The sequence below is a fragment of the Lonchura striata genome, chromosome 12 (genome assembly GCF_050655825.1).
Source record: "Lonchura striata isolate lonStrDom1 chromosome 12, ASM5065582v1, whole genome shotgun sequence".
Classification (NCBI taxonomy): domain Eukaryota; kingdom Metazoa; phylum Chordata; class Aves; order Passeriformes; family Estrildidae; genus Lonchura; species Lonchura striata.
The window spans coordinates 14538433-14561298 of record NC_140714.1 but is presented as its reverse complement, the minus strand read 5'-3'; the positions used below and the strand labels follow the sequence as shown (position 1 = coordinate 14561298).

General features: G+C 49.3%; 2 protein-coding genes across 6 annotated transcripts in view; one reads left to right on the top strand and one right to left on the bottom strand.

Moving 5' to 3' along the window:
* Positions 1-22866, top strand: part of DNAH1 (dynein axonemal heavy chain 1) — a 72279-nt gene that overhangs the window by 41577 nt on the left and 7836 nt on the right. For all 4 annotated transcript variants that reach the window (XM_085590626.1, XM_085590625.1, XM_085590624.1 and 1 more), the window contains 23 exons: positions 360-518; positions 796-900; positions 1998-2138; positions 2630-2790; positions 3472-3629; positions 3762-3935; positions 4309-4347; positions 5413-5591; positions 7393-7623; positions 8914-9110; positions 9495-9630; positions 10778-10986; positions 11775-11946; positions 12320-12511; positions 13068-13178; positions 14231-14416; positions 19118-19309; positions 19760-19927; positions 20195-20386; positions 20802-20933; positions 21149-21274; positions 21684-21803; positions 22609-22758. In XM_085590626.1, the coding sequence (XP_085446752.1) occupies positions 360-518; positions 796-900; positions 1998-2138; positions 2630-2790; positions 3472-3629; positions 3762-3935; positions 4309-4347; positions 5413-5591; positions 7393-7623; positions 8914-9110; positions 9495-9630; positions 10778-10986; positions 11775-11946; positions 12320-12511; positions 13068-13178; positions 14231-14416; positions 19118-19309; positions 19760-19927; positions 20195-20386; positions 20802-20933; positions 21149-21274; positions 21684-21803; positions 22609-22758 (3630 nt within the window). The remainder of the gene's footprint in view (positions 1-359; positions 519-795; positions 901-1997; positions 2139-2629; positions 2791-3471; positions 3630-3761; positions 3936-4308; positions 4348-5412; positions 5592-7392; positions 7624-8913; positions 9111-9494; positions 9631-10777; positions 10987-11774; positions 11947-12319; positions 12512-13067; positions 13179-14230; positions 14417-19117; positions 19310-19759; positions 19928-20194; positions 20387-20801; positions 20934-21148; positions 21275-21683; positions 21804-22608; positions 22759-22866) is intronic.
* Positions 14942-22620, bottom strand: LOC144247005 (HAUS augmin-like complex subunit 3). 2 transcript variants are annotated; one of them, XM_085590635.1, is made up of 5 exons: positions 21354-22620; positions 17470-18698; positions 16887-17323; positions 16031-16250; positions 14942-15619 (listed from the first exon to the last, which is right to left on the bottom strand). In XM_085590635.1, the coding sequence occupies exons 1-5, from the start codon at positions 21574-21576 to the stop codon at positions 15338-15340; spliced, it is 2391 nt and encodes a 796-aa protein (XP_085446761.1). In that variant the 5' UTR covers positions 21577-22620; the 3' UTR covers positions 14942-15337. The 2 variants fall into 2 exon arrangements, with proteins under 2 accessions (XP_085446761.1, XP_085446762.1); XM_085590636.1 differs by lacking the exon at positions 21354-22620 and adding an exon at positions 19567-19761.

The following is a 22866-nucleotide window of genomic DNA, read 5'->3' as shown; positions in this document are numbered from 1 at the left end:
GGAATTGAAGAATGAGGGGATAGCAGAAATCAGAGCTGAGCAGTGATGCACTTCAGATTGCAGGTCCTTTGAGAATTAGTATTGAAGAAGTCTGGACAATTTTCAAATTAAAAACCCAAGACTAAATTCTTCTCCCATCTCCAGTTGAGTGACGTTAGTTCAGAAAAGGGAGTCTCTCAAGTACACCAATGAAACAACAGATTTTAATCCACATAATATATTAACAAGGCCTGTGAAAAACTGGATAGAAAAAACTGCATAGAAGCTGAATAGAATTATGAGCAAATTAAGAAGAGTCTGGGGTTTGTGTGCTGTAATTATACCTGAGAATTTTTCTTCTGCTTGTCTCTGGTTCTAAGGGACTTAAGACAATTCCCCGGGAGAAGATTGCTCGTATGGGAGAGCTGATTGAACCTTGGTTTATATTTGCCTTGATCTGGAGTGTGGGTGCTACTGGAGATTCCCTAGGTCGTGAGGCCTTTAGCTCATGGCTCAGGAAGAAGATGGCAAAGGAAAGGGTGAGTAAAGGGAAAGCAGATCTTCTCTAATTATAGAGGAATTAGTAGTGAGGAATGGGGATCAGAGCCGAATGCCTGGAGGCTTTGGATGGACTTCCTGTTTGCATCTGGTATGCCACTCTCTCAAAGGGCCACCTGGAGCTGGAAGTTCTGGGAGACACCTGAGCCCCCTGGCCTGGGTAGCATCCTGTTAGTAAAGTCTTCCTTGAAGTAGTGCATTTCCTCCTGTGAATTCAGCTGAGTGGCAGCCAGGTTCACCACAGCTTTATTCTCACAGGTCCGGTTACTCTTCCCAGAAGAAGGACTGGTTTATGACTATAAACTGGATGATGCTGGGCTTAGCAATACTGAAGAAGATCTGGATGAAGAAGTCCCTAAAGAGGTAAAATATTTAATTTTTAATTCCAAGCTGGGTAATTTAGGAGGAGGTACCAGGAAACAACATAGTCCTACAGGATTTGGAAGGATTTTCTCATCAAGGACAAAGAAGAAAGGCCAGTAGAAAGCAAACAGGAATGTTTAAACCAAAATTAACCTTTTCATTGAATCAAGGAGACCTGTGTGTCTCTGTCAGTGCTCAGAAAAGTGGGAGGTGGCACAGGTGTGGCTGCTGGAGGACAGGGAGAAGCTCATATGGATAGATCTGTCTCTGTTAGAAAGCAGTGAACAACATCAGAAGAGCTATGTGCAGCAGAGTCTGGAACAGCAGCAAGGCAGATAAATATTCCATCTTTTTCATAAGAGACAGCAGTGTAGGGCATGTCAGGGTCATCTTGTCTGACAGTCACCAGACACTGGGCTAAAAGGAATTTAAAAAGGAGGGAAAATGCTTCCCCTTCCTGAAATGAAACAAAGAACCCTACAGGAGTGTCGGGTGCTTAACAGAAGGTGCCAGTGTGATCTCTGTGGGAAGGCCACATGGGGTGGTCAGGAATGTAGATTTCCTCCTGTATTCTCCAGAACAGCCCAGACAGAAGCTGTGTCTCGTTTGTATAGTGGCCTCTGGGAGGCTCATCTGCAGCTTCAATCTAGCACAAGAGATCCGTATCTTGTACAAGTAGAAAACCTTATGTGCCTCTGAGTGCAACAGGGGTGATGGCATGGAATGGGAGGACAGGAGCCCACATAAGCCCCCTTTGGCCCTCTGCCATGGGCAGAATTCCTGTTCTTGCAGATATCACAAGTGCTCCATCCTGCTTTGATCCCAGTTCTCAGAAGGGAGGGCAGGTGTGTTGCTGCTGGGGCAATGACCTCTAAGTCTCAGGCTCTGTCCCTCCCAGAAATAAGGAGTCAAACACTCCCAGCATTTCCATACAGAAAGTTAAGGGTGGCAAGACTGAACAGAGGGGTTGGAAACCTGAATTTCTCATCAGAATCCGAGCTATTACATAGGAAGTAGTGACAAGGAAAATAGCAGAAATAGTTTTCCTTTTCTTAGAAGGAATAGATGCCCCCTCTAAGCAGACTCCAATCTTTCAGGTACACTGGGAGGTGTGGCTGGATGCTACAGCAAAGTTCACCATGGTTCCAGACACCAACTTCTGTGACGTTATTGTGCCCACGATGAACACAGTCCGAATGGCCTATCTGCTGGAGCTGTTGCTCACCAACTATAAGCCAGTACGTGCCCAGCCTTGTTTTTGAATTTTTGATTCAACCTCTTCTTCTCTCAGGGCACTCAGAACTTAACAGCTACCTAACAGTACAGGATTATTTCCCTCTTGTATGGATTTGTATTTCTCTGCTCCAAATCTGTGCTTAAGCACTAAGAGTTATCCATTTGGTCCCCAGGCACCATGCCAGCACCCCAAAGGGATATCAAAACTCAGTTGTTCAATCAAAATGCAGAAATTTCTAGGTAGCCCATCACCATCCCTCTTTACCTATTTCCTATAGTTCCACTTTGTACTTCTCTGGCTGGATTCCATCCACACCAAGAGATTTTGCTATTGGGCAACTGACCTTATTGAAGAAGCAAGTCCAAGAGTCCTCTCCCAACCTTCAGATGCCTAAAAGAGCAGTAACCTGCATTTCCTCCAGCCAGTGTCAGAGTTCTGGGAAACACAGGCTGCTTGCCTATGATTATGCTGCATTGCTGATTGTGCTTCTAGGTTCTTTGCATTGGTCCCACTGGCACAGGGAAGACTCTCACAATTGCTGACAAGCTCTTGAAGAACTTGCCTAATAAATACATCACCCACTTCCTGATGTTTTCAGCACGCACCTCTTCTAACCAAACCCAGGATCTCATCGACAGCAAACTGGATAAGAGGCAAGATTCCTTTATGTGTGTGTGCAAAGGCAGTATCCCTGAGCTCAGTGTTTCTATCAGCTTGGCTATTTAGTTTCAGACCAAGACCTGATGGGGCCCTGAGCATGTATAGCTGTGGATAACATGTAGGACACACAGCACATCTGAGCTGGGATTGTGAGAGCCAATAATAGCTTGTTATAATGACAAGAAAGTGAGAAGGATTAGTGAGGGTCAGTAAAAGTTGCTCCAATTCTAGTTATTCCAGAAATACTACATTTCACAGCACAGGTGTTTGCAAACCCTGGTGTGGGATCTTTACAGAAAGTGATGAAGGGAGAAAATGTGGCTGCCCACCCGCAATCCCACTCCCCACAGTAAACAGCTTCCATTTCACCTCCCTGGTCAGTGACTGGTTTGAAGGTTCCAACAGGTCCATGGGCTTAAGCTTTGCTTTTAATTGCACCCATTTACTCCTTGGCATTGTGGATAGGTAGACAAAATTTCACTTGGAAAGAAGCCAGTGCCTCGAGCATTGCTCCAGATTTTTTCCGTGCAAAGGTCCTTACAAAGGAGTGTATCAAGTGTTAAAAATATTTGAAACTGTTGACTCAGGAAGCATCCAGAGGAAAAAAAAAACACTAATTTGAATCAAGTTAGAAGTGCATTTCCCATGTCCTGACACGGGTTCTGTCCTTGCAGGCGGAAGGGAGTGTTTGGGCCTCCAGTTGGTCGGTATTTCATATTTTTTATCGATGACTTGAACATGCCCATGCTGGAGCAGTATGGGGCTCAGCCTCCCATCGAGCTGCTGCGGCAGTGGATGGACCACCAGGGCTGGTACGACCGGAAGCAGATCGGTATGACCCAGATCCTTGGCCAGAACTCTTGGCAAGAGTTGGCCTGTTAGATATGTGTACCTGCTGTGGAGATTTATGGTGAGGGTTTTTAGCTACAACTCAGCACTCATTCCTGATTTTGCACTCTCAAAGGTACTTTTAAGAAGCTGGTAGATATTAATTTTGTCTGTGCCATGGGGCCTCCTGGAGGGGGAAGGAATCCTGTCACTCCACGGCTCACTCGCCATTTCAACTACCTCTCCTTCACTGAGATGGATGAGAGCAGCAAGAGGAAGATCTTCTCCACCATCCTTGGCAGCTGGATGGGTAAGTCCTGTAGAAAACTGCCACATTCTCCTCATGTTCAAAGTCACCTTGATGACAGTGGAGTTTGGAAGGGGAGCAATTAATATTGATGATCTCATCAAAGTGTTGAAAGCTGGAACTTGCAGTAGTCACTGGAAGATGCTTTAGGGAAAGTGTTTTATGAGGCTTAGCAAACAGAGAGCTCATACCCTATTTAGTCTCAGGGCCAAACTCTGCTGGTGCAAATCAGCAAGCTTCAGCTTTGGTTTTCACAGTTGCAATATGTTATCCTTTAACCTGGGCCTTTCAAAGAGGATTTTGTTTGCGATGGGTGATGCAGATGTTCTTAACCTCAGCAGGTAAAGCTGGAACTAATCTTTTTGTCTTTTTCTAGATGGATACCTAGGAGAAAAAAGTTACAGAAATCCAGTGCGTAAGTAAGAGCAGAAAGATGAGACCATGAACAGAACAAGCTGGTGAGCACAGCATAGCACAGCTTACCTGTGCTTTCAGCAGACAGACACTTGTCCAGACAACAGCCTTCTGTGGAAGCAGAGCCTTCTGTTACTCTCCATCTGCTGCAGCCTGTGGACAGCTGAGCAGGGTGGATCTGAGCATGGTGCTACAGCCACCATGAAAAACGGGTTCATTTGGAGTGAAATGAGTCCTCTTATGCTTGACAGGGTGGGAATTGAGGATCATCTTTGCAAATATGCCCTCATCTGCAAATCTGCCAGTAGAAAGGAGTGAGAATAGTCAGCTATGGGAGAAGCAAAGCAGAGCTCTCTGAGTGCTTGCAATATTCACAAGCACCAGTACCTGACTGTGATCTCAGGGGCACAGTGAAACATCTAGCTGTGATTTAGAAAGAAATTAAAGGATTTTTGAAAAAATGCACTAAAGTGCAAAATGCTGGGGTGTCACAGGGCTCTACTTCTCCAGGAGTGTTTGTAATAAACTTCATTAGGAGAAAAAAATAATTATGTTCTAAAACTGGCAGCTGTTTTTAAATTTTGCCAGACTATTGCATAAGAAATTATTCCTCAGTGGCTTTGCATTTGCTGAGCATAATGAATTGCAGGGGGTTTAGCTAAGAGGGCACTCACACCTTCTAGCTTAAAAGTAGCTGAGATTTCACTGCAGGAGTGCAAGAAAGGAGGAGGAAAACCTGTCTGGAATATTTCAGGTAGGCATCAATTACCTGTCTGGCAATACCTCCTCTGTTCCTGGGGGGCATGAAGCTTCACACCACAGCATTCTTCCACCTCTAAATCTGGTTCACATTAGTTGATAAACCCATTGGCAGCTGTCCATTGCAGTGAGCGGGTGCTTGGACAGGTCCCTCACTGTCTCTCAGAAAAAAGCAGAAAAAAGTGTGTTCCTGCCCAAGTGCTAGCCAGCACCTCTGCCATTCAGTGCCACCTTCCTGCACTGCAAGGACCTTCTCAGCACAGAGTTACCATCTTGACATCCTCTCCAACTACTTCTGTCTCTGCAGCGGGAGCAGATGCAGTGAAGGACTTGAACGAGCCCTTAGTCGATGCCACAATCTCCGTCTATATGACTATCACGTCCCAGCTGCTGCCCACACCAGCAAAGTCCCACTACACCTTCAACCTGAGAGACCTCTCAAAGGTGTTCCAGGGCATGCTCATGGCTGAGCCTGGCAAGGTCGAGGTGAGTCCTCCCATCAGCACAGCGCTGCCACCCAGGGCAAGACCAAAAATCACAGAATCACAGAATCACTAGGTTGGAAGAGACCTTCAAGATCATCAAGTCCAACCCATGCCCCAAGCCCTCAACTAAACCATGGTACCAAGTGCCACATCCAATCTTCTTTTAAACACATCTAGGGATGGTGACTCCACCACCTCCCCAGGCAGACCATTCCAGAACTTTATCACCTTTACTGTAAAAAACTTTTTCCTAATATCCAACTTATATTTTCCTTGGCACAGGTTAAGATTGTGTCCTCTTGTTCTGTCAGTTGCTGCCTGGAGAAAGAGATCAACCCCACCTGACTGCAGCCACCTTTCAGGAAGGTGTAGAGAGTGATAAGGTCACCTCCGAGTCTCCTTTTCTCCAGGCTGAGCACCCCCATCTCCCTCAGTCGTTCCTCACAGGGTTTGTGTTCCAAGCCCCTCACCAGCCTCATTGCCTCCTCTGGACACGTTCAAGCATCTCAGCATCCTTCCCAAACTGAGGGGCCAGAGCTGGACACAGCACTCGAGGTGTGACCTCACCAGTGCTGAGTACAGGAGAGGAATGACCTCCCTGCTCTTGTTGCCACACTGTTCCTGATACAGGCCAGGTGCCATTGGCTTTCTTGGCTGCCATGTTCAGTCATGCTGCTGGCTCATGTTCAGTCAGCTGTTGACCAGTGCCCCCAGGTCCCTTTCGGCCAGGGCACTCTCCAGCCACACTGTGTCTCCAGCCTGTAATGCTGCAGAGGTTATTGTGGCCAAAATTTAGGACTCAGCACTTGGACTTATTAAACTTCATCCTATTGGACTCTATCCAACCATTCCATGTCTCTCTGCAGAGCCCTCCTACCCTCCAACAGATAGACACACACTCCCAGCTTAGTGTTGTCTGCAAATTTACTAATTTATTCAATACCCTCATCCATGTCATCAATAAAAATATTAAATAGAACTGGCCCTGGCACAGACCCCTGAGGGACACCACTAAGTGACTGAACTGTTCTAGTTGAGGCCTCATTCACAGGCATGCAAACTCAAACAGGCCTGCAAACAGGCTTCAATTTTCCATTGAAGATGCATTTTGATATTGCTCAAGAGACATGGTGGCCTCCCCTTTGGCTGTTGCCTGCTACCTGTAGCAGGCAGATGCCCTCTTCATCACAGTCCTTCCTTGGCATGGAAGCAGGTGAGTGGCCACAGGGAGTCAGAAGGACACAGCCCATCCATTCAGGGCTGGATGGAGCCATGGGGGATCAGACAGGGACCAAGTAGGGGCAGAGGTGTTGTCCTATTACCTGCTTCTGCCCCTTCAGCTCTCCTGAGAACCTTGCTGTGGCTCCAGTCTGGCTAGTAGAGACTGAATTATCACAGGAATTACTTAGGACCCTAAATACTGTAGGTTCTGTGCTATCAGCCAAATAAAAGGATCTTTCAAAAAACACACAAGAAAACTGTACAAACTAAATCAAACTGGTGAAAGATAAGAACAAAGAACACAAAATTTAAATCTCGCAAAAAAGCCCAACATATGGACAAATAGAGGGGGATAAACTGATGCTGTAATGAGCTCTCTGCAAAGCAGCTGTTTTGACAAGAGTTGTTTTTGAGAGAAGGGAAAGCAGCTTCCTCCGCCCAGTTCTTTCTCCGCTCCAGTTGCCTTGTAACAGGAGTGGAGCTGGCCACATGCTGGGCAGGAACCAGCTTTGCTGACAGCAATGCTCATAACACTTCCCTGCTTCTCTCATGGGGGCTGTTTCGCTGGGGTTTCCTACCAGAACAAAGAGCACCTGCTGAGATTGTGGTACCATGAGAGCTGCCGAGTTTTCCGTGATCGCTTGGTCAGTGACGAGGACCGGACCTGGTTTGACAACCTGATGATGAAGAAGATGGAGGAGTTTGGCACCACTTTTGAGGAGGTCATTCCCACACAGCCAGTTCTGTTTGGAGACTTCATGGAGCCAGGTGCCAATGTCAAAGTATACCAAGCAATTGACAGCCAGGATAAGGTAAGGACCCTGGGAATCACATTCACATCTTCCCAGTCTTCTACAAACAAAGGAAAACAGTAATAGTAACAATAGTGGTGCTTTAATTAGAGAGGTCTGAAACTACAAACGTCCCAGGGCTCTCCTGTGAAATCCTACCACATATATGAATAGTGGCTGTATTTGTTGTGATGGGCAGTTGAGGTGGAACAAGCTGTCTCTGCATTGCAATCCTGGAGGCAGCCTGCTATGCCAAATCTCCCAAATGAGTCATACTTGGGACTGAAAAGTGAAATTTGCTGGAAAGAAATGGCACATTACCCCCAAACAATACTACTCTTGCCATTAAAGACTTCACAATTGACCTTTACAAGTAATTAATGTTACTGCCAGACTCCCTGTTGGAGAAGATACTGGGAGTACTTGGATAGTGGTAATTAAGCAAAGGCAATGAGTGGTGCGTTTTGCACTCATTATCAGAAACAGATGATTATTCTGTTGTCTCTCCTCTTGTGATAGCTGTGTGACAAGGGCTGGTAATTAACTGAGCTTTCCAACCCCTTTTGCAGAGTAGGTAGGCCTGTCCCCCACTGAGGTGAGCACAGCTGAGACAACCACACATAGAGGCAGCTGCACAGTCCCCACTGATGCACACAGGACTTTGGCATCTGGGCAGGGATCTCAGCATTGTATGAATTCCAGCTGGTGTTAGTTTCCCAGCTCCACAGTGAGATTGCTGAGAGGGTAGGATCCAATCCCAGATGTCTTCATGCTTCATCTCCTTCTCTGGCCTGAGGGTGCTGTTGAAGAGAGCCCTGGGAAGGGCAAGAGAAACTGCTCCTGCAGCTATTCCATGTGATGGCTGGCCTGGGAGAGGAGTGTGCTCCTTTACTCATCTACAGCCAGTGTTGCTTTCTTCCCCAGCACCTGTGCTTTCCAGCCAGCATCTTAACCACAGGATTCAGCAGCAGACAGTGGTCAGCTATAGAGCAAGGAAACTAACCCAGAGGGAGGCCCTGGAGCAGTATGGATCAGGCAGCTATAAGCTCTTTTATTTTGCAAACAGCACAGCTGGGAACAGCAGAGTGTAGTCATTTGCCTGAGTTAGTTTAAGGTCACCATTGAGCAGCTGCTGCCACCACCACTAACTAAATTCAGCCCAACCAATGGCAGTTCCTTAGGAGCCCGGAGGAGAGCTGCTCCCAGATTCTGTTAAGCACCAGGCTCTGCCCTTCCCTACTCCTGGCTGTGCCAGCAGACAGAAAACCCCCACACACACAACTGCCTTTATCTGAGTGTTTCTGCCCACAGCTGAAGCTGGTGATTGAGGACTACCTGGAGGAGTACAATCAAAGCAACACCCCAGAGCTGAAGCTTGTGCTGTTCATGGATGCGATCCAGCACATCTGCCGAATCAGCCGGATCCTGCGGCAGGCTCCGGGGAATGCTCTTCTGCTGGGTGTTGGGGGAAGTGGGAGACAGTCTCTCACCAGACTGGCATCTCACATGTAAGTAATGCACTCCCACCTATGCATGAGATGGGGAGCAGCTCCATTGGGCCTGCCTTCAGATAATCTCTTTTTCTGCCCTTCCCACTGCCAGTTACATGCTTTTCTGGCTGCTGACTCCTCAAATGAGTCAAGAGCTAGGACTCAGTTAACATGCACAGCTGCACTGGGTTTCTGGATAGCTCAGGTATCTCTGCTTTGTGTAAAACCTGCTCCTGGGTTGGTGGCTGTCCTTGGTGCACAAGGACAAGCATGTGCTCGGGACTCACTGTAAGAGAAGAACTTGCTTGAGTTCTTTCACTCTGAGTCTACAAGACATACTGGGAATTGACAGAAGAGAATGTTTTAATTTGATGTAACTCCACAGGCTTCTTTTTCCTTCAGGGCAGAAAATGAATGTTTCCAGATTGAACTGTCCAAAAATTATGGCATGACAGAATGGCGAGATGATGTGAGGAAGGTCATGATGAAGGCAGGCCTTCAAAGTCTACCCAAGACCTTCCTATTTGTAGACACACAGGTACAGGACTATTAACATGGTGCATTCCATCTCAAAAGGAGTCAGAAACACATCCCTAAGCTCAATAAATTCCCCTATAGAGTACTAAGGAACTTGACAAAACCAGACACAACTTGTATTTCTTCAGTAGCCCACATCTTATAAAATAGCCCCAGGGAAACTAGAGGTGGTGCATTTATTGCTAGAGGGTCTGTAGAGCTGTGTGTGAGTGGGTGGATTCTTCTCTTGTTCAAGGAAGCTTCTTTCAGCTCCATCCAAAGGTTTGCTGGGTCCATAGATTTTAGCTGTCTGAAACTAAGCACTATTGGGCACTGATATTAGAAGTCCTAAGTAAAATTATTCTTTTCCTTTTCAAAAAGAGAGTCAATTTAGGACCTTATGCCTGCTGGTCCCACAGGATAATGCTGGCTGTAAACTGTAACTTGCTAATGAGTAGGCCAATTTCCACTTCTGGAATCACAGTTATGTTCCCCATAGGCTTTTTTACTGCCTTCATTATCATAGGAACCATTCCCTTGTGGCAGAGCCCTAAGCAGTGAGATGAGCATCAGTCAAATGCTACTTGTTCTTGCAGCCTTTTTCCTGAGTGAGAAGCATATGTGGGAGCACAGGGGCCCAAGAGGGTGAATTTAGTCAAGGAGATGGATGCTGTGTATTTCTGATGTAGCAAAGGTGGAGAGGTGAATGTAGTGCTGGAGGGAGATCATCCCACAGCCTGTGACACATCCCTACAATTACTCTGTCTCCCACATTGATAAGCTTTATTTTAATAATGAAGTGTTCTGTGCTGGAGGAACAAAGACCTGGAGCAACCAAGGTGTTTGGGGTCTGGCTGCATAGGCAGGGAGCAAGAGCCTGAGCTCAATTTGTCTGTAAGGAGATAAGGAGACCGGGAATGGGCAGAAGGATGTTTGTTCTCAAACACACCCCCTCACCCCTGAAACGGCTGAAATATGGCTGTTTAATTGGAAGTGCTGGACAAGAATCAGGGTGTGCCTTTCTGGAGCCAAATCATCACAAAAATTGTTTCTTATAACTGAGCTTGAGGGCTGTATTTATGCAGAAATTATCTCCATGGCATGTGAGACATGAGTGTCTTCTGACTTAAAAAACTGCCTTTTTTTTTTTTTTTTCATCATCTACTTAGATTAAAAATGAGTCTTTCCTTGAAGATATCAACAACTTGCTCAACTCTGGTGACATTCCCAACATTTACAATCCCGAAGACCAAGACCAGATCATGACAGCTATGAAGCCTATTGTTCGAGACCTGGGGCAGCAGCCCACCAAAGCCAATTTGATGGCTGCATACACAGCACGGGTTCGCAGCAATATCCACATGGTCCTGTGCATGAGGTACACTTCAGGCCTACAGCTCCATGCTTTTAATGCTAGTTATTCCTTCTTTATCCTTTGCCTTTCATCACTGTGCAATGGGATCTTATTTCCAAGCCTCGGCCTTTGCAGAAGGAGGGAGAATAGGAGTATGGTTTGCATAACACCTTCCCCTAGGACTAGATTTTCTTTATTTTTTACTCTTTGTTGGTCTCAAGATGAAGTCTGAATTTTTCAAGAGTATCAATATGTGAGATTCAGATGAAACAAGGTTCCTCCTCCTCTCTGCACCATTGAGCCATTTGTTACATACATATCTTGCTTTAATTTGGGGCTCAGTTGCATCATGTTTACTCAATAATCCAATGCATAGTCCATAACCAGCTTGCTCCTTTGCAGGAGGGATACCAGAAAGTACAGGGCATTCTCAGTGCAAGAACAAGTAGAAAAATCAGGGCTGTGGTTATGGTTTGCTGATGTGATCTCTGCACGCACCCGCTTGAAATAAACTTCAGAGTACATTTATTTTTTGATCCCTTGAGTTTGTCCCTAGAGAGAGACCCATAAAACATCACCCTACTACCATCTTAATACTTCCAGAATATCCCAAGCCAAGGAATGAGCTCAGACATGCACCTTTGGGCATGCAGCTCACTGCCTGAACTGTCATTCCCCTTTTCCCTCCTTCCCTGGGTGTATTCCTGTCCCTCTTGCTCCACAAAGTATCGGGGTGGTTCTGTAGAAGGAAACATACTTTGTCCTTGTATGTAGAGCCAGCTGTAACACATCTCTGCACACCTTGCCCTCAGCCCTATCAGAGAAGTGTTCCGTGCACGCTTGAGGCAGTTCCCCTCCCTTGTGAACTGCTGTACCATCGACTGGTTCAATGAGTGGCCTGCTGAAGCCCTGCAGAGCGTTGCCTCCTCCTTCCTGAGTGAGCTCCCACTCCTTGGCAGCGGTAATGACGATATGGATGGGATGGTACGTGCCACACACAGAATACTCTGCTCCCATGTGCTCAGTGTGCTGTCTCTCTGCATACACCAAGACAACAGATGCAGGGCACGCCTTCAGAAGTGTCCTACCCAGCAGCAGAAATGTTCCATGGCAGGATCATTCAAATGCAGAACTGCATAGCTTTTGTATGCCTTGAAATGGGCTGAGCCATTTGTCAGCCCTCTGTGGCACTGAAGTCCCCACACACACATGAATTGTGCTGTGACTGTATAGCTTGGTTCTTCATAAGCCCCTTTTGCTCTCTATGAGCATCACATAGATTTGCCTTTCACATGTTCCATACTGAATGTTTATTTTCTTTGTTTCCTTTCCTTGTTTCTTTTCTTTCTCCTTGTAGATTCAAGTATGTGTTGCAATCCACCAGAGTGTGGCAAAGAAGTGCCAGTTGTTCCTAGCACAACTGGGCAGACACAATTATGTCACTCCCAAAAGCTATCTGGAGTTCCTCAGCATCTTCAGTTCCCTCATTGGAAAGAAGCAACAAGAACTGAAGACAGCCAAGAACAGGATGCAAAGTGGGCTAGACAAGGTTCATCCCTCATACCCAGGAAAATTTTGGGGCTACCCCTTATGCAGTGAGGCCACTCTCTGAGCAGTGTATTTACAACTGCAGAGATGCATTGAGATATCCTACACATGTCCTGTGTAACAGGAAAAAACTCAGGCTAAAGCAAGTGAGAACTATGCCTTCTGCCAGGGCCAGGCTTTCTGAAGGTCTGAGTAGTTTGTAACAGCTCCAAAGAATAATGATCCCCAGTCCTTGGGAACCACAGACCTCTGTGTAGCTCAGCTCTCAGGATGCTCCTCATTAACCTTGTAATTGAAAGCCCTCTAACAGAAACATTATTCTGCTGCCTCATTGCCACAAGCTTATGAAGTAATGCCTAACATGTGCAGGCAACATTAGGACTACTATTTATAAGCACACAACTGTGTCAGATTGTTGCTTAAGCAGGAACCAGGGCAAGACCTGTGTTTTGGGCAGCCCAACGCTTGGCAGGGAGCATGCCCCAGAGCAGCACAGCCCTTTCCTAGGGCTTTCCATGGCTGCTGCCCCTGCCCTTAACTCTGCTTTGCTCCCACAGCTCCTGCGAACAGCAGAGGATGTAGCGAAGATGCAGGAGGAGCTGGAGTCCTCCCGCCCTCTCCTGGCACAGGCAGCCAAGGACACCGAGGCAACCATAGAACAGATAAAGGTACCTGCTGGGCAGCCCTGCACTAACTCTGACTGTCAGACTGGACTGGACACGGGCTGGAGGGGCCTGGCAGAGATTGTGCAAAATCCTGCTTGATCAGAGCTAAAAGCACCTTAGATTGGCATGACAGATATTTGTGCAGAGCTGCACTGACAGCAAAAACTGCCTCCTGCTGGGGTCCTGCTCTGCTGCTGGTGAGCACCGTTTGTTGCAGAAGAAATGGGTTCCATATCCCTTTCTGAAAGCACCATCCAGGGTCAGTCAGCCGAGCTCCCAGGCCCTTGAAAGCACAGTCTAGCAACACTAACACGGTCCTGAGGTGCCCTGAGCAGCTCTAAGCCAGACTCATTGTTGAACAGGATCATTCCTCCACATCCCATCCCAGGGAGCTGATCTGGCTGCAGCCTGCCCCCCACACCTCAAAGACCATCACACACTCACTCATGCCACTTCAGAAGAGGGAACTGTTCTGTGTTAGCTGTCACTGCCTTCTCTCCTGTGTTCCTCCCTGCCCGTCTCCTACTGTGGGGTGGCCACACTGGGACATTGAACAGGGACACTAACATAATACAGCTCTGCCTGCAGAGTGGAAAGAATCTGCAATCACCTAAATTCCCACACAGCAGATAAGGATTTGGCTATATTCCACATTTCCTTTATGCCTCCGGTAGTGTTTTAACCCTTGGGGTATGCAGAAGTGCCAGTTCTAGAAACAAAGCCCTAAGCATGTCTTCCCATTCCTCCATCTCCCTACAACAAATTTGTAACCCTCTGCATCCTCTACTTGTGCCAATAGGCAAATGGGCAGAGCAGCTAATCCCTGCAAGACTAACATCATTTCAGGCACAGCCAGAGCTTGTGGATGGTTTATACAGGCTGACAAAAACCTTCTCCCAGTATGGTGCAGGAAGGGCATCCCCTGCAGCAGTTAGGTCCCCGAGGTCTGCTGGAAGAAGACACACAAGCTGCCAGGACAGTTGCAATCCTTTCCTAGCAGTGCCAAGCCAAGCTGTGCCTCCAGCATGCTTCTGAGGCTGTCTCTGATGTTGCAGGTGGACACAGCTGTGGCTGAAGAGACAAGAAGTGCTGTGCAGGCTGAGGAGGCAAAGGCTAATGAGAAAGCTCAGACAGCCCAAGCCATTGCAGATGATGCTCAGAAGGACTTGGCTGAAGCCCTCCCAGCCCTGGATGCTGCTCTTGCCAGCCTGAAGAACCTCAACAGAAATGATGTTACAGAGGTAACTGTGTCAAGGGAGAAGGTGGCAGAGCTGGGTCTGGTCAAGGACAGCATCTCCCTTTGCAGCAACTGCCTTTCAATAGGCTTGCAACATCCCCAGCCTTTTCATCCATCCATCCATCCAGCCCCCTGGGCTCACTCTGGGCAGCTGCCCATGCAGCTTCTCACCAATGCAAATTGAAGGGCAGAAAGGCACTAAGTGGCCTCTGGGTGTTTCTAGCATGTCTTGGAGATGCTGTGGGGGAGGGCTTACCCCACATGCTTGTCCACAGGGGTAGGCAGCAGCTACCACCAAGCAACCCCAAGTACTGACTGTGCAACACAGGGACAGAGCTGGCAGCACCCTGAACCTGCAGGCTCTTTGAAAAGGGATCCATCACTGGCAGAGAAGAAGCAGCAGGCTAAATTCAAGGAATACTGGCTTGAAATAGGCTAGTGAGAGAAAGAAGGGTGATTCTGAGCCTGCAAGCATGACAGCCAAGGCAGCACACTCAATAAGTACAGATTTCACCACACAGGGACAGGCTTATTGCTCTGCATTTGTGATTAACAGACCTTTTTATTCTCCCAAAAACACACAAAATCCCTTTCCTCAGAAAGTGGGGAAAGATACAGACAGTGTTGGTCCACTTGCCTCCAGCACCCATCCTTTTGTAGAGCTGGCACAAGTGTCTTGTCTATCCAAGGCTTCCAATGCCACAAGATGCATCAATTTCTTACACATCATCTACACCAGCCCCTAGAAACTCTGTATTTAAGGATTAAGCTCCTAGTTTCTTTTAAATCCAGCTGCCAGGTCATGACCCAAGTAACCTGTCACCGGAGCAGAGACACCACAGTTCTCTCCCAGACCAGAATTAGGGACCCAGACCAACCAAAAGAGGACACCACTACTGTGGCAGGCAGCAAGGATGCCTTTGACCTACACCTTGGGGGTCCCTTGGAGGAGGCTGGTGTCTGCATCTACAGCCTCCTCCCTCGGGGGTCCCGTGGAGGAGGCTGATGTCTGCTTCTCCAGCTCCTCCACCACCTCTCTCAGCCGCTCCTCATTGCAGTAAAAAAGCACATAAAGGTTGCGCTCTGTCTGCAGGATGGGGTTCTCCAGAAACCTGCGCTTGACCTCCAAGTCACTCAGGAGGTCTGTCAGCTTTTGGTACAGGTCATCTTCCATGGTGATCAATTGCTGCATCAGCTCAGAGATCTCCTAAGGGACAGAACCCAAACTCATGTGAACATGGAGAAATAAGGGGATTTTCCTGATACCTGTGGAACAGCTCAGCCCTCCAGAAACAAACTACCCACCCAGCTCTGGCCTCCAAACCCTCCCAGGCCAAGGAGCAGAGGTAGCTTACTGGGACACCTTGGCTAAGGCTCCCCATCTCAACACTGAACAGCACATTTGAGACACAGTGAGAATCACCTTTTTGTCCCATAGCCAGCCGGTGCCTCACTGGAGGGTTTTGGGGGCAAGGCAAGGATCAGGCTAACCTCCCCTCCCTCTGTGGCTGAGAGGCAGCGAGGCATCCCCCCTGCACCCAGGGAGGATGGCAGAGGGCCCCCAGTGCTCACCTGCTGCCACCCAGCAAGGCCCAGGGGAGGAGGAGTGCTTCCTTACCGGCAAGGAGACCTGCAGCTGGTTGGAGTTGTTGTACAGCTGGTGATAGAGCACTTCCATGGAGGACTCCAGGGCAGACACCTGGTGCATAGGAGCTTTCAGCTGGGCTTCCAGTGCCCTCTTGTCGTGAACCAGCTGGGAGCACTTGGCTGCCAAGGTCGCATAGCTGCGGAAGGGCTGCTGCTTCTTCTGATTTTTCCCCATCAGCATGTCCCAGAGCCTGTGAGAGGGGACAACCAGCCAGAGCTGTGAGTACAGCACCAGTACTGAGCAAGAACAGGGATCTGAGGCTGTTGTGCACTGTAAGACTGGGATGCAAGCGGATATGTGTCAGCAATGAGGAGACAGCCACTCCTGGTGGGCATCCCATGTCATGGAGCTCTGGGAAGAGCACCATAAAGGAGCAGGCTGGCTCAAGAGAGAGTGTGTGATTTCTTTTTGGCAGACACCAGCACCAGCTACTCCAAAACTATGTGGGGAAGACTGAGAAGACCCAGTCAATGAAGGACACCTAGTCAAAGAGAGGTTTTGCTCTAAAAAGCTTGTGGTTTCTTGTGGCCCAGTACCCCTTCTCCATGGCTGAGGACTTGCCTCTAGACTCTCTACCTTAATAATCTAGACAAAACTTCTGTTCTCTGTACTCATTCCATTCTTCAAGCCCATAGTTTACTTCATCAGTCCAAGCCAGCCAGAAAGAAGCAGATCTGGGGCATTTCATGCCACCATGGGGTCACAGTGGCTCTGCACCAGCAGAAGAGCAGTGCTAGTCTGTCTGGTAGCTTGGGTCTCGGCCATTCCTGTGCCGTTGTCCCCACACCTAGTTTGTTCTTTAAGCTCAGACCCCCCAGGCCCTTACCGTAAAGCAGTGAGGTCTTTGGGGTCTATCCATTTGTGTGGATGACCCTTCTGGGAGGGCCTGGCATCTCTGGAGTAGATCTGCTGCTTCTGCAGCCTGGTCTGGGATTCCCTCGTGACAGTTTTGATCTTCTCCAGCCAAGCGGCCTTCTGTTCCAGCTCCTTTCTCTCCCGTTCCAGCTGGAGCTCCAGCAGGTCCAGGCGGCTGCGCTGGCTCAACAGCCACGCAGCCGCCTCCTCCTGCCTCCTGGCAGTGTTCTGGAGGCGGGCAACTTGCAGGCTGAAGTGCTTGTGCAGGATGGGCAGGCAAAAGTGGCGTGCCTCTGCCTTCAGCAGGGGCGGCAGCTGCTGCTCCAGGGTCTGCGCGATGTCCAAGCGCAGGGCGTGGAGCTGCCTCTGCAGCACGGCAGCCTGGCTCTGGAGCTTAGCCTCGACAGCCTGCTGGGCAGGGGGACACAAACAGCCTGGTGACACTGCGCTGCCTGGCTCTGCCACCCCGTCCCAACTTGTCAGCTGTGGGCAGCAGCAGGGACAGGCAGACCCTGCCACATAGGATGGTGGAGGAATGGGGGCACTGGCCATACCTGATTATCCTCGGAAGCTTCCAGAGTCCTCTGGGCCCACTCCAGTGCAGCTTGGGCACCTTCCACTTTTGCTGCTGTGACTATAACCTCCCTCTGGGCACAGATATATGCTGTCTCAATTCGGCCCAGCTCCTTCCAGAAGCTCTCTTGGTCCTCCAGCAGCTCATCTTCATCAATCCCAAGACTTTTTGGCATTGATGTTTTCTTGGTCTCCCTTCTCTCTGTGACTTCCTGGCTGCCATCTCTCTCCTCACTCTCCATGTTCAACATGTCTTTCTTGTTCCCTCCCTCCACTAGAAGCTCTGCCTTTGAGCCTTGGACCAATTTTCCCCGGCTTGCTGGTGCCCCCTCCCACAGTGTTTTTGTGCATTCTTGATAAGGAGCTCCTTTTCTTTCTTCTGGTATTTCACAGTATGAGTCCATTTGTGTCTCAGCCTCCAGCCCTTCCCTCAGACTGCTCTCTCCCTGTGCACTTGCTTCCCAAACATCTGGAGCCTGAACGTTCTCTGGTAGGACCTGCTGGATGAAGCTCTCAAATACATCAGTGGCCTGTTGTTCTTGTTCCAGGTAAGGAGCAAGATCTATCTGGCACAGCAGTGTTGGCAGCTGGCCCATCTCCGTGTTCCCAGGACACTCCGACACCTGCTTTGCAGCCTTGCTGACCTGGCTCAAGACAGTTCTGGTTTTGAAGATCTTTGCTTTTAAGTCCATATGAGCCACCCTTAACTCCTGCTTCACCAATTTCTCCTGCTCCTCCAAATACTTCTGCTCCTTCTGCAGCTTGTTCGTCCAAGCCAACAGCTTCCTGTACCTCCAGAGCTGGCGGTCACGATAGTGCCTCAGCTCCTCAAGCTCCTGCTGCAGGGCCTCTTGAGAGGGCCCCTCATCCACTATCGAGCTGGGGAGCTGTGGGACCTGGCAGCACATCTGCAGGGCCTCGTCCAAGGCATCACCCTCCAAGATGGGTTTGCCTGCAGCCAGCAGGGCCTCATAGGCCTCCACTTCAGCAGGGCTCAGCACGTTCTCCTCGCCCACCGTGCTGCAGAAGCACTCGAGGAACTGCTGTGTCTCAGGGCAGTCAAAGAGCCACTCAAAATCCCTCTCACAGAGGGTGTCTGCGTGGGGGTAGATCAGTCTCAGCTTTGCCATAAAGTCTGCTGCTCTGTTGACAGTGTCCATTGGGAAGGCCTCAGAATACCTCCAGCTGTACATGGCAAGGATGGTCAGCACTAGAAGGGAAAAAGCAGGAATCATCCTCAGACATCCTGATACCTCATTGCTGTGGTGGGGTACAAGACAAATGAGAGCCCATAGAGCAAGGGAGAAAGCCTGCCTGTGTCCAGTTTCCATACAGCCTTCTCCCTAGGGCCATACAGATTTATCTCCTTTGCCAAGACGTATTCAGCCTATAGGAACACACCTATTAGAGTAGCAGAGCAAGCTTTTTCAGCCTATGTTTAGTTTGCTCCATGCCCTTTCTGATAACCAGCTTTCCCTTCAAATCCCTCTGTCCTTCTTGCCTGTGTATTGCATCCTTGAAGTGTCCTGCCTCTGGTCCCAGTTTCCTCTGGCCCAGCTGAGGGAGCGATGATCACCCCATCTCCCAGAGAATCAGGTTAACCCACTGTTTTCCATTTGGGTTTTGCAGGTACGAGCCCTGCAGCGGCCTCCCCCTGGCGTGAAGATTGTGATTGAAGCTGTCTGCATTATGCATGGAAAAAAGCCCAAAAAAGTGGCAGGAGAAAAGATAGGCACCAAGGTGGATGATTACTGGGAGCCAGGCAGGGCCCTTCTCCAGGACCCAGTGCAGTTCCTGAACAGCCTGTATGATTATGATAAGGTAAGTAGTGACAGAAGGAAGCTGTGACTGTGATCAGGTATTGCCTCACAGACATCCTTCTCGCAGCAGTAATAAGTCGAGCTCCTTGTGGGCAGCACCCTTCAGCACCACCAAGGACGAGGGTGTATTTGGCCTGGAAGCCCTCATGTGAGTTGGGTGCACTTCATTGCAATGGGACCCAGACACACAAGTCTTCACATTCTGTCCCCCTGCTCTTTTGTGGGGAGGAGATAGAAGTGGTATGAGAAGGGATTTACCCAGTTCCATAGTTGTGGCTCCCAGACCTCAACATGCAGTCATTTGATTCTTTTTGCTCAAGTGTGATGCCTTGATCATCCTGTTAGGTCCCAGGGTGCTGCTGCCTCTGGAGGAAACTCTTAGAAAATCAATAATGAGCATGCTAGAGATCTGGCTGAGGAGAATGTCTTTCTCTCCCTCTGTTCTTTGCAGGACAATATTCCAGACAGTGTGATCAAGGCCATCCAGCCCTACATTGACAATGACGAGTTTCAGCCGGCTGCCATCGCCAAGGTCTCCAAAGCCTGTACCTCCATCTGCCAGTGGGTGCGTGCCATGCACAAGTACCACTTTGTGGCCAAGGTCGTGGAGCCCAAGCGGGTAAGGAACTGTGTGACCCAGTTGCTTTTGGTGTTTGGGAACACAGTACTGGCAGCTCCCTTGTGCAGGAGATGCTAGGAATCCCTGCATTCTGCAGGTCAGGACATAATGCCTTTGTCATCCAGGGACAAAGATTGACCGAGATATTAGTAGCTAGCACTTACCAGCAAGCGCTTTTATGGAAAACCAACTCTTGCTTCAAGATCTCTGGCTTTTGGGGGAAGAGCCTGTCCACATACCCAACACTTTCCTTGTGCATCTCCCCAGCAAGCCTTGCGGGAGGCAGAGGAGGACCTGCGTGCCACCCAACTGATCCTTGATGAAGCTAAGCAACGCCTGAAGGAGGTTGAAGATGGCATTGCCATGCTGCAAGCCAAGTACGAGGCCTGCAAAGCCAATAAGGAGGAGCTGGAGAGGAAGTGTGAGCAGTGTTTGGAGAGATTGGCCCGTGCCGATGTGGTAAGGGACAGAGCTAGGTTCTGCCTGCTTATGAGAGGCAGCTCAGTTTCAGATCAAGCAGCACAGTGGTGAAAATATCCATGTGCCTGCAGCTCATGACAATCCTAGGCTGAAACTACCTGGCCTAATCTCAGCAGCTCAACAAGACTGGCAAGCTAAGCGAGCCAGGTACTGATGTAAAAAGCTGCTGTCCTCCTGTGCACAGTTTCCTCAGTTTACAATGGGTCTCCAGGACATCTGAAAGCAGCCTAGTAATTCCAGTACTGAGTGCTTAAAGCCAAACAATTCAGAACATGTCTGGGGCACCCCAACCTCTGGACACCAAGGTCACCTGCAGCATTACCCAGAGAGCAGCAGGTCCAGGACACAAGATTAGACCTCGCAGCAGCTCTCACATGTGCAACTTATCCCACAGCTCATCAACAGCTTGGCTGATGAGAAGGTGCGCTGGCAGGACACTGTGGAGAGCCTGGATGATAAAATCAACAATAGCTCTGGGGATGTGCTGGTTGCAGCTGGCTTTGTGGCCTACCTGGGCCCTTTCACAGTAAGTGTGCAGTGGTCAGCACTCAGTTTACAGCTCTGCTGTCCTGGCCAGGGAGAAAGGACTAAGACACAAGGGTGCAAGATCCCTCCAGGATCTCTCTCCACTTGTGCAAGAGGCTGCATAGAGCCCATTTGAATGGGAACAGGAGGGTTTAGATACTCACAACAGACTAGCTGCAACTGAAAGAAAGGCTATGATGGTGTTTCTCATGGCAGGGAGACTACCGTGCAGCACTGTCCACAGAGTGGATGGAGGAGCTGGCCAAAAACAACATTCCCCACAGTGAGGATGCAAGCCTCATCAACACCCTTGGGGACCCCGTGGAAATCCGCTCCTGGCAGGCAAGTTTCAAAAAAACTCAAACCAAACAATACTTGAGGAAGAAGGGGACTCAAGCAAAGACTAAAACAGTCAGCTCACCATTCACCAGGATCCCCTGGACCAAAGGGCAGGCCTTCACACCAAGCAGATGGATAATGGCTGAGTATCTCCACACTGCAGAACTGGAATTGCTGTCCTGAGGCTTTTCCTTTACAAACGCCAGGCCCAGAGCCAAGCTCTGATCATAGCCTGCCCAAGCCTGACCCCAGGGCACAGCCCCATCCCAGGGCTTGGCTGCTGGCAGAGGTACCTTCACCACCATCCCCTGTCCACCCACTGAGAGCACTTAGGGGCCAGGGCAGCTAGGGCTTCTCACTGGTCACCTATGTGCCTTACCAGGTGTCCCAACAACTTTTTCTACCCTGTTAGATTGCTGGTTTACCCAACGATGCCCTGTCCGTGGAGAATGGGGTAATAACCCGATTCTCCCTGCGCTGGAATCACTACATAGACCCACAAGGACAAGCAAACAAGTGGATCAAGAATCTGGTAAGAGCTGTGGGGAGGAAAGCCAGATCTGCCAGGATAGGGGAAACAGCTTTCTGTCAGGAACTGTGCAGAGCAACCTCAGGCTTTGGGCTCTGAAGCTGCAAAACCCCATGCTGTGCCAGCCCAACCTAATCAGCACCAGACAGTCTCCACATCCACATTCATCCCAGGTGGATTTCCCTTTTCAGAGAAAGCAGCACAGGGCAGGAAGAGCCCTCATATAAGCAAGCAAGGCAGCAAGAAAATCACATTCCCACTCTGATGGGTGTCCACTAACACTCTGGGAGCCTTTGCCTCACAAAACAACACCACCATCTCCCATAATGGTTTTCAGGTTTCTAGCACAGAGGGCCCAGGGTGGCATTACCTGGCTGCTGAGTACATTCCCTACTGCCGAAGTGCTGAAAACACTGACCACCACCTCTTCTGCCCTTTTGAAGGATCAGGCAGGAGGCTGAGGCAGCTGCTCCTGCTTTGCTCCCTGACAGCTTTTCCCACCCACCTGTTCTCACTTTGTAGGCTCTGCTCTGAATTAGCAATGTGGGGCTCCAGAGGGGTATGGCTCTGTGAAGGAGCTTGTCCCTATTTCCCCCCCTTTTTTGCTGCCTCATTCAGCTGTCTCTAGTGCCTGCTGATGTGGGATAAACTTGCCAAAATAACTAAAGTCTAGCTGAGCAAGAAAATATATTATTTCTGCTGCCTCAGGGAGCTAAATCAGGCCAGTGAGAGGTGTACTGTGCACAAGAGCTGGATGTGAAGGTGGCAGGACACCACAGAAACCCTGCCCTCCCCTGCTGCCTTTTAGGAGAGGGCAAACAGCCTGGAGGTGTCCAAGCTGAGTGACCGGGACTTCCTCTCCACTCTGGAAAATACCATTAGCTTTGGGAAGCCCTTCCTGCTGGAGAATGTTGGCGAGGAGCTGGATCCAGTCCTTGAGCCTGTCCTGCTGAAAGAGGTCTGGTGTCTCCCCTTGGCAAGGAGGGCAGTGGGTACCTGGCTGAGCTGTAAGGGGCCAGCTGGCCAGGGTGCCATGGGGTGGGGTGCATTCGTAGGTCTCTGTGGG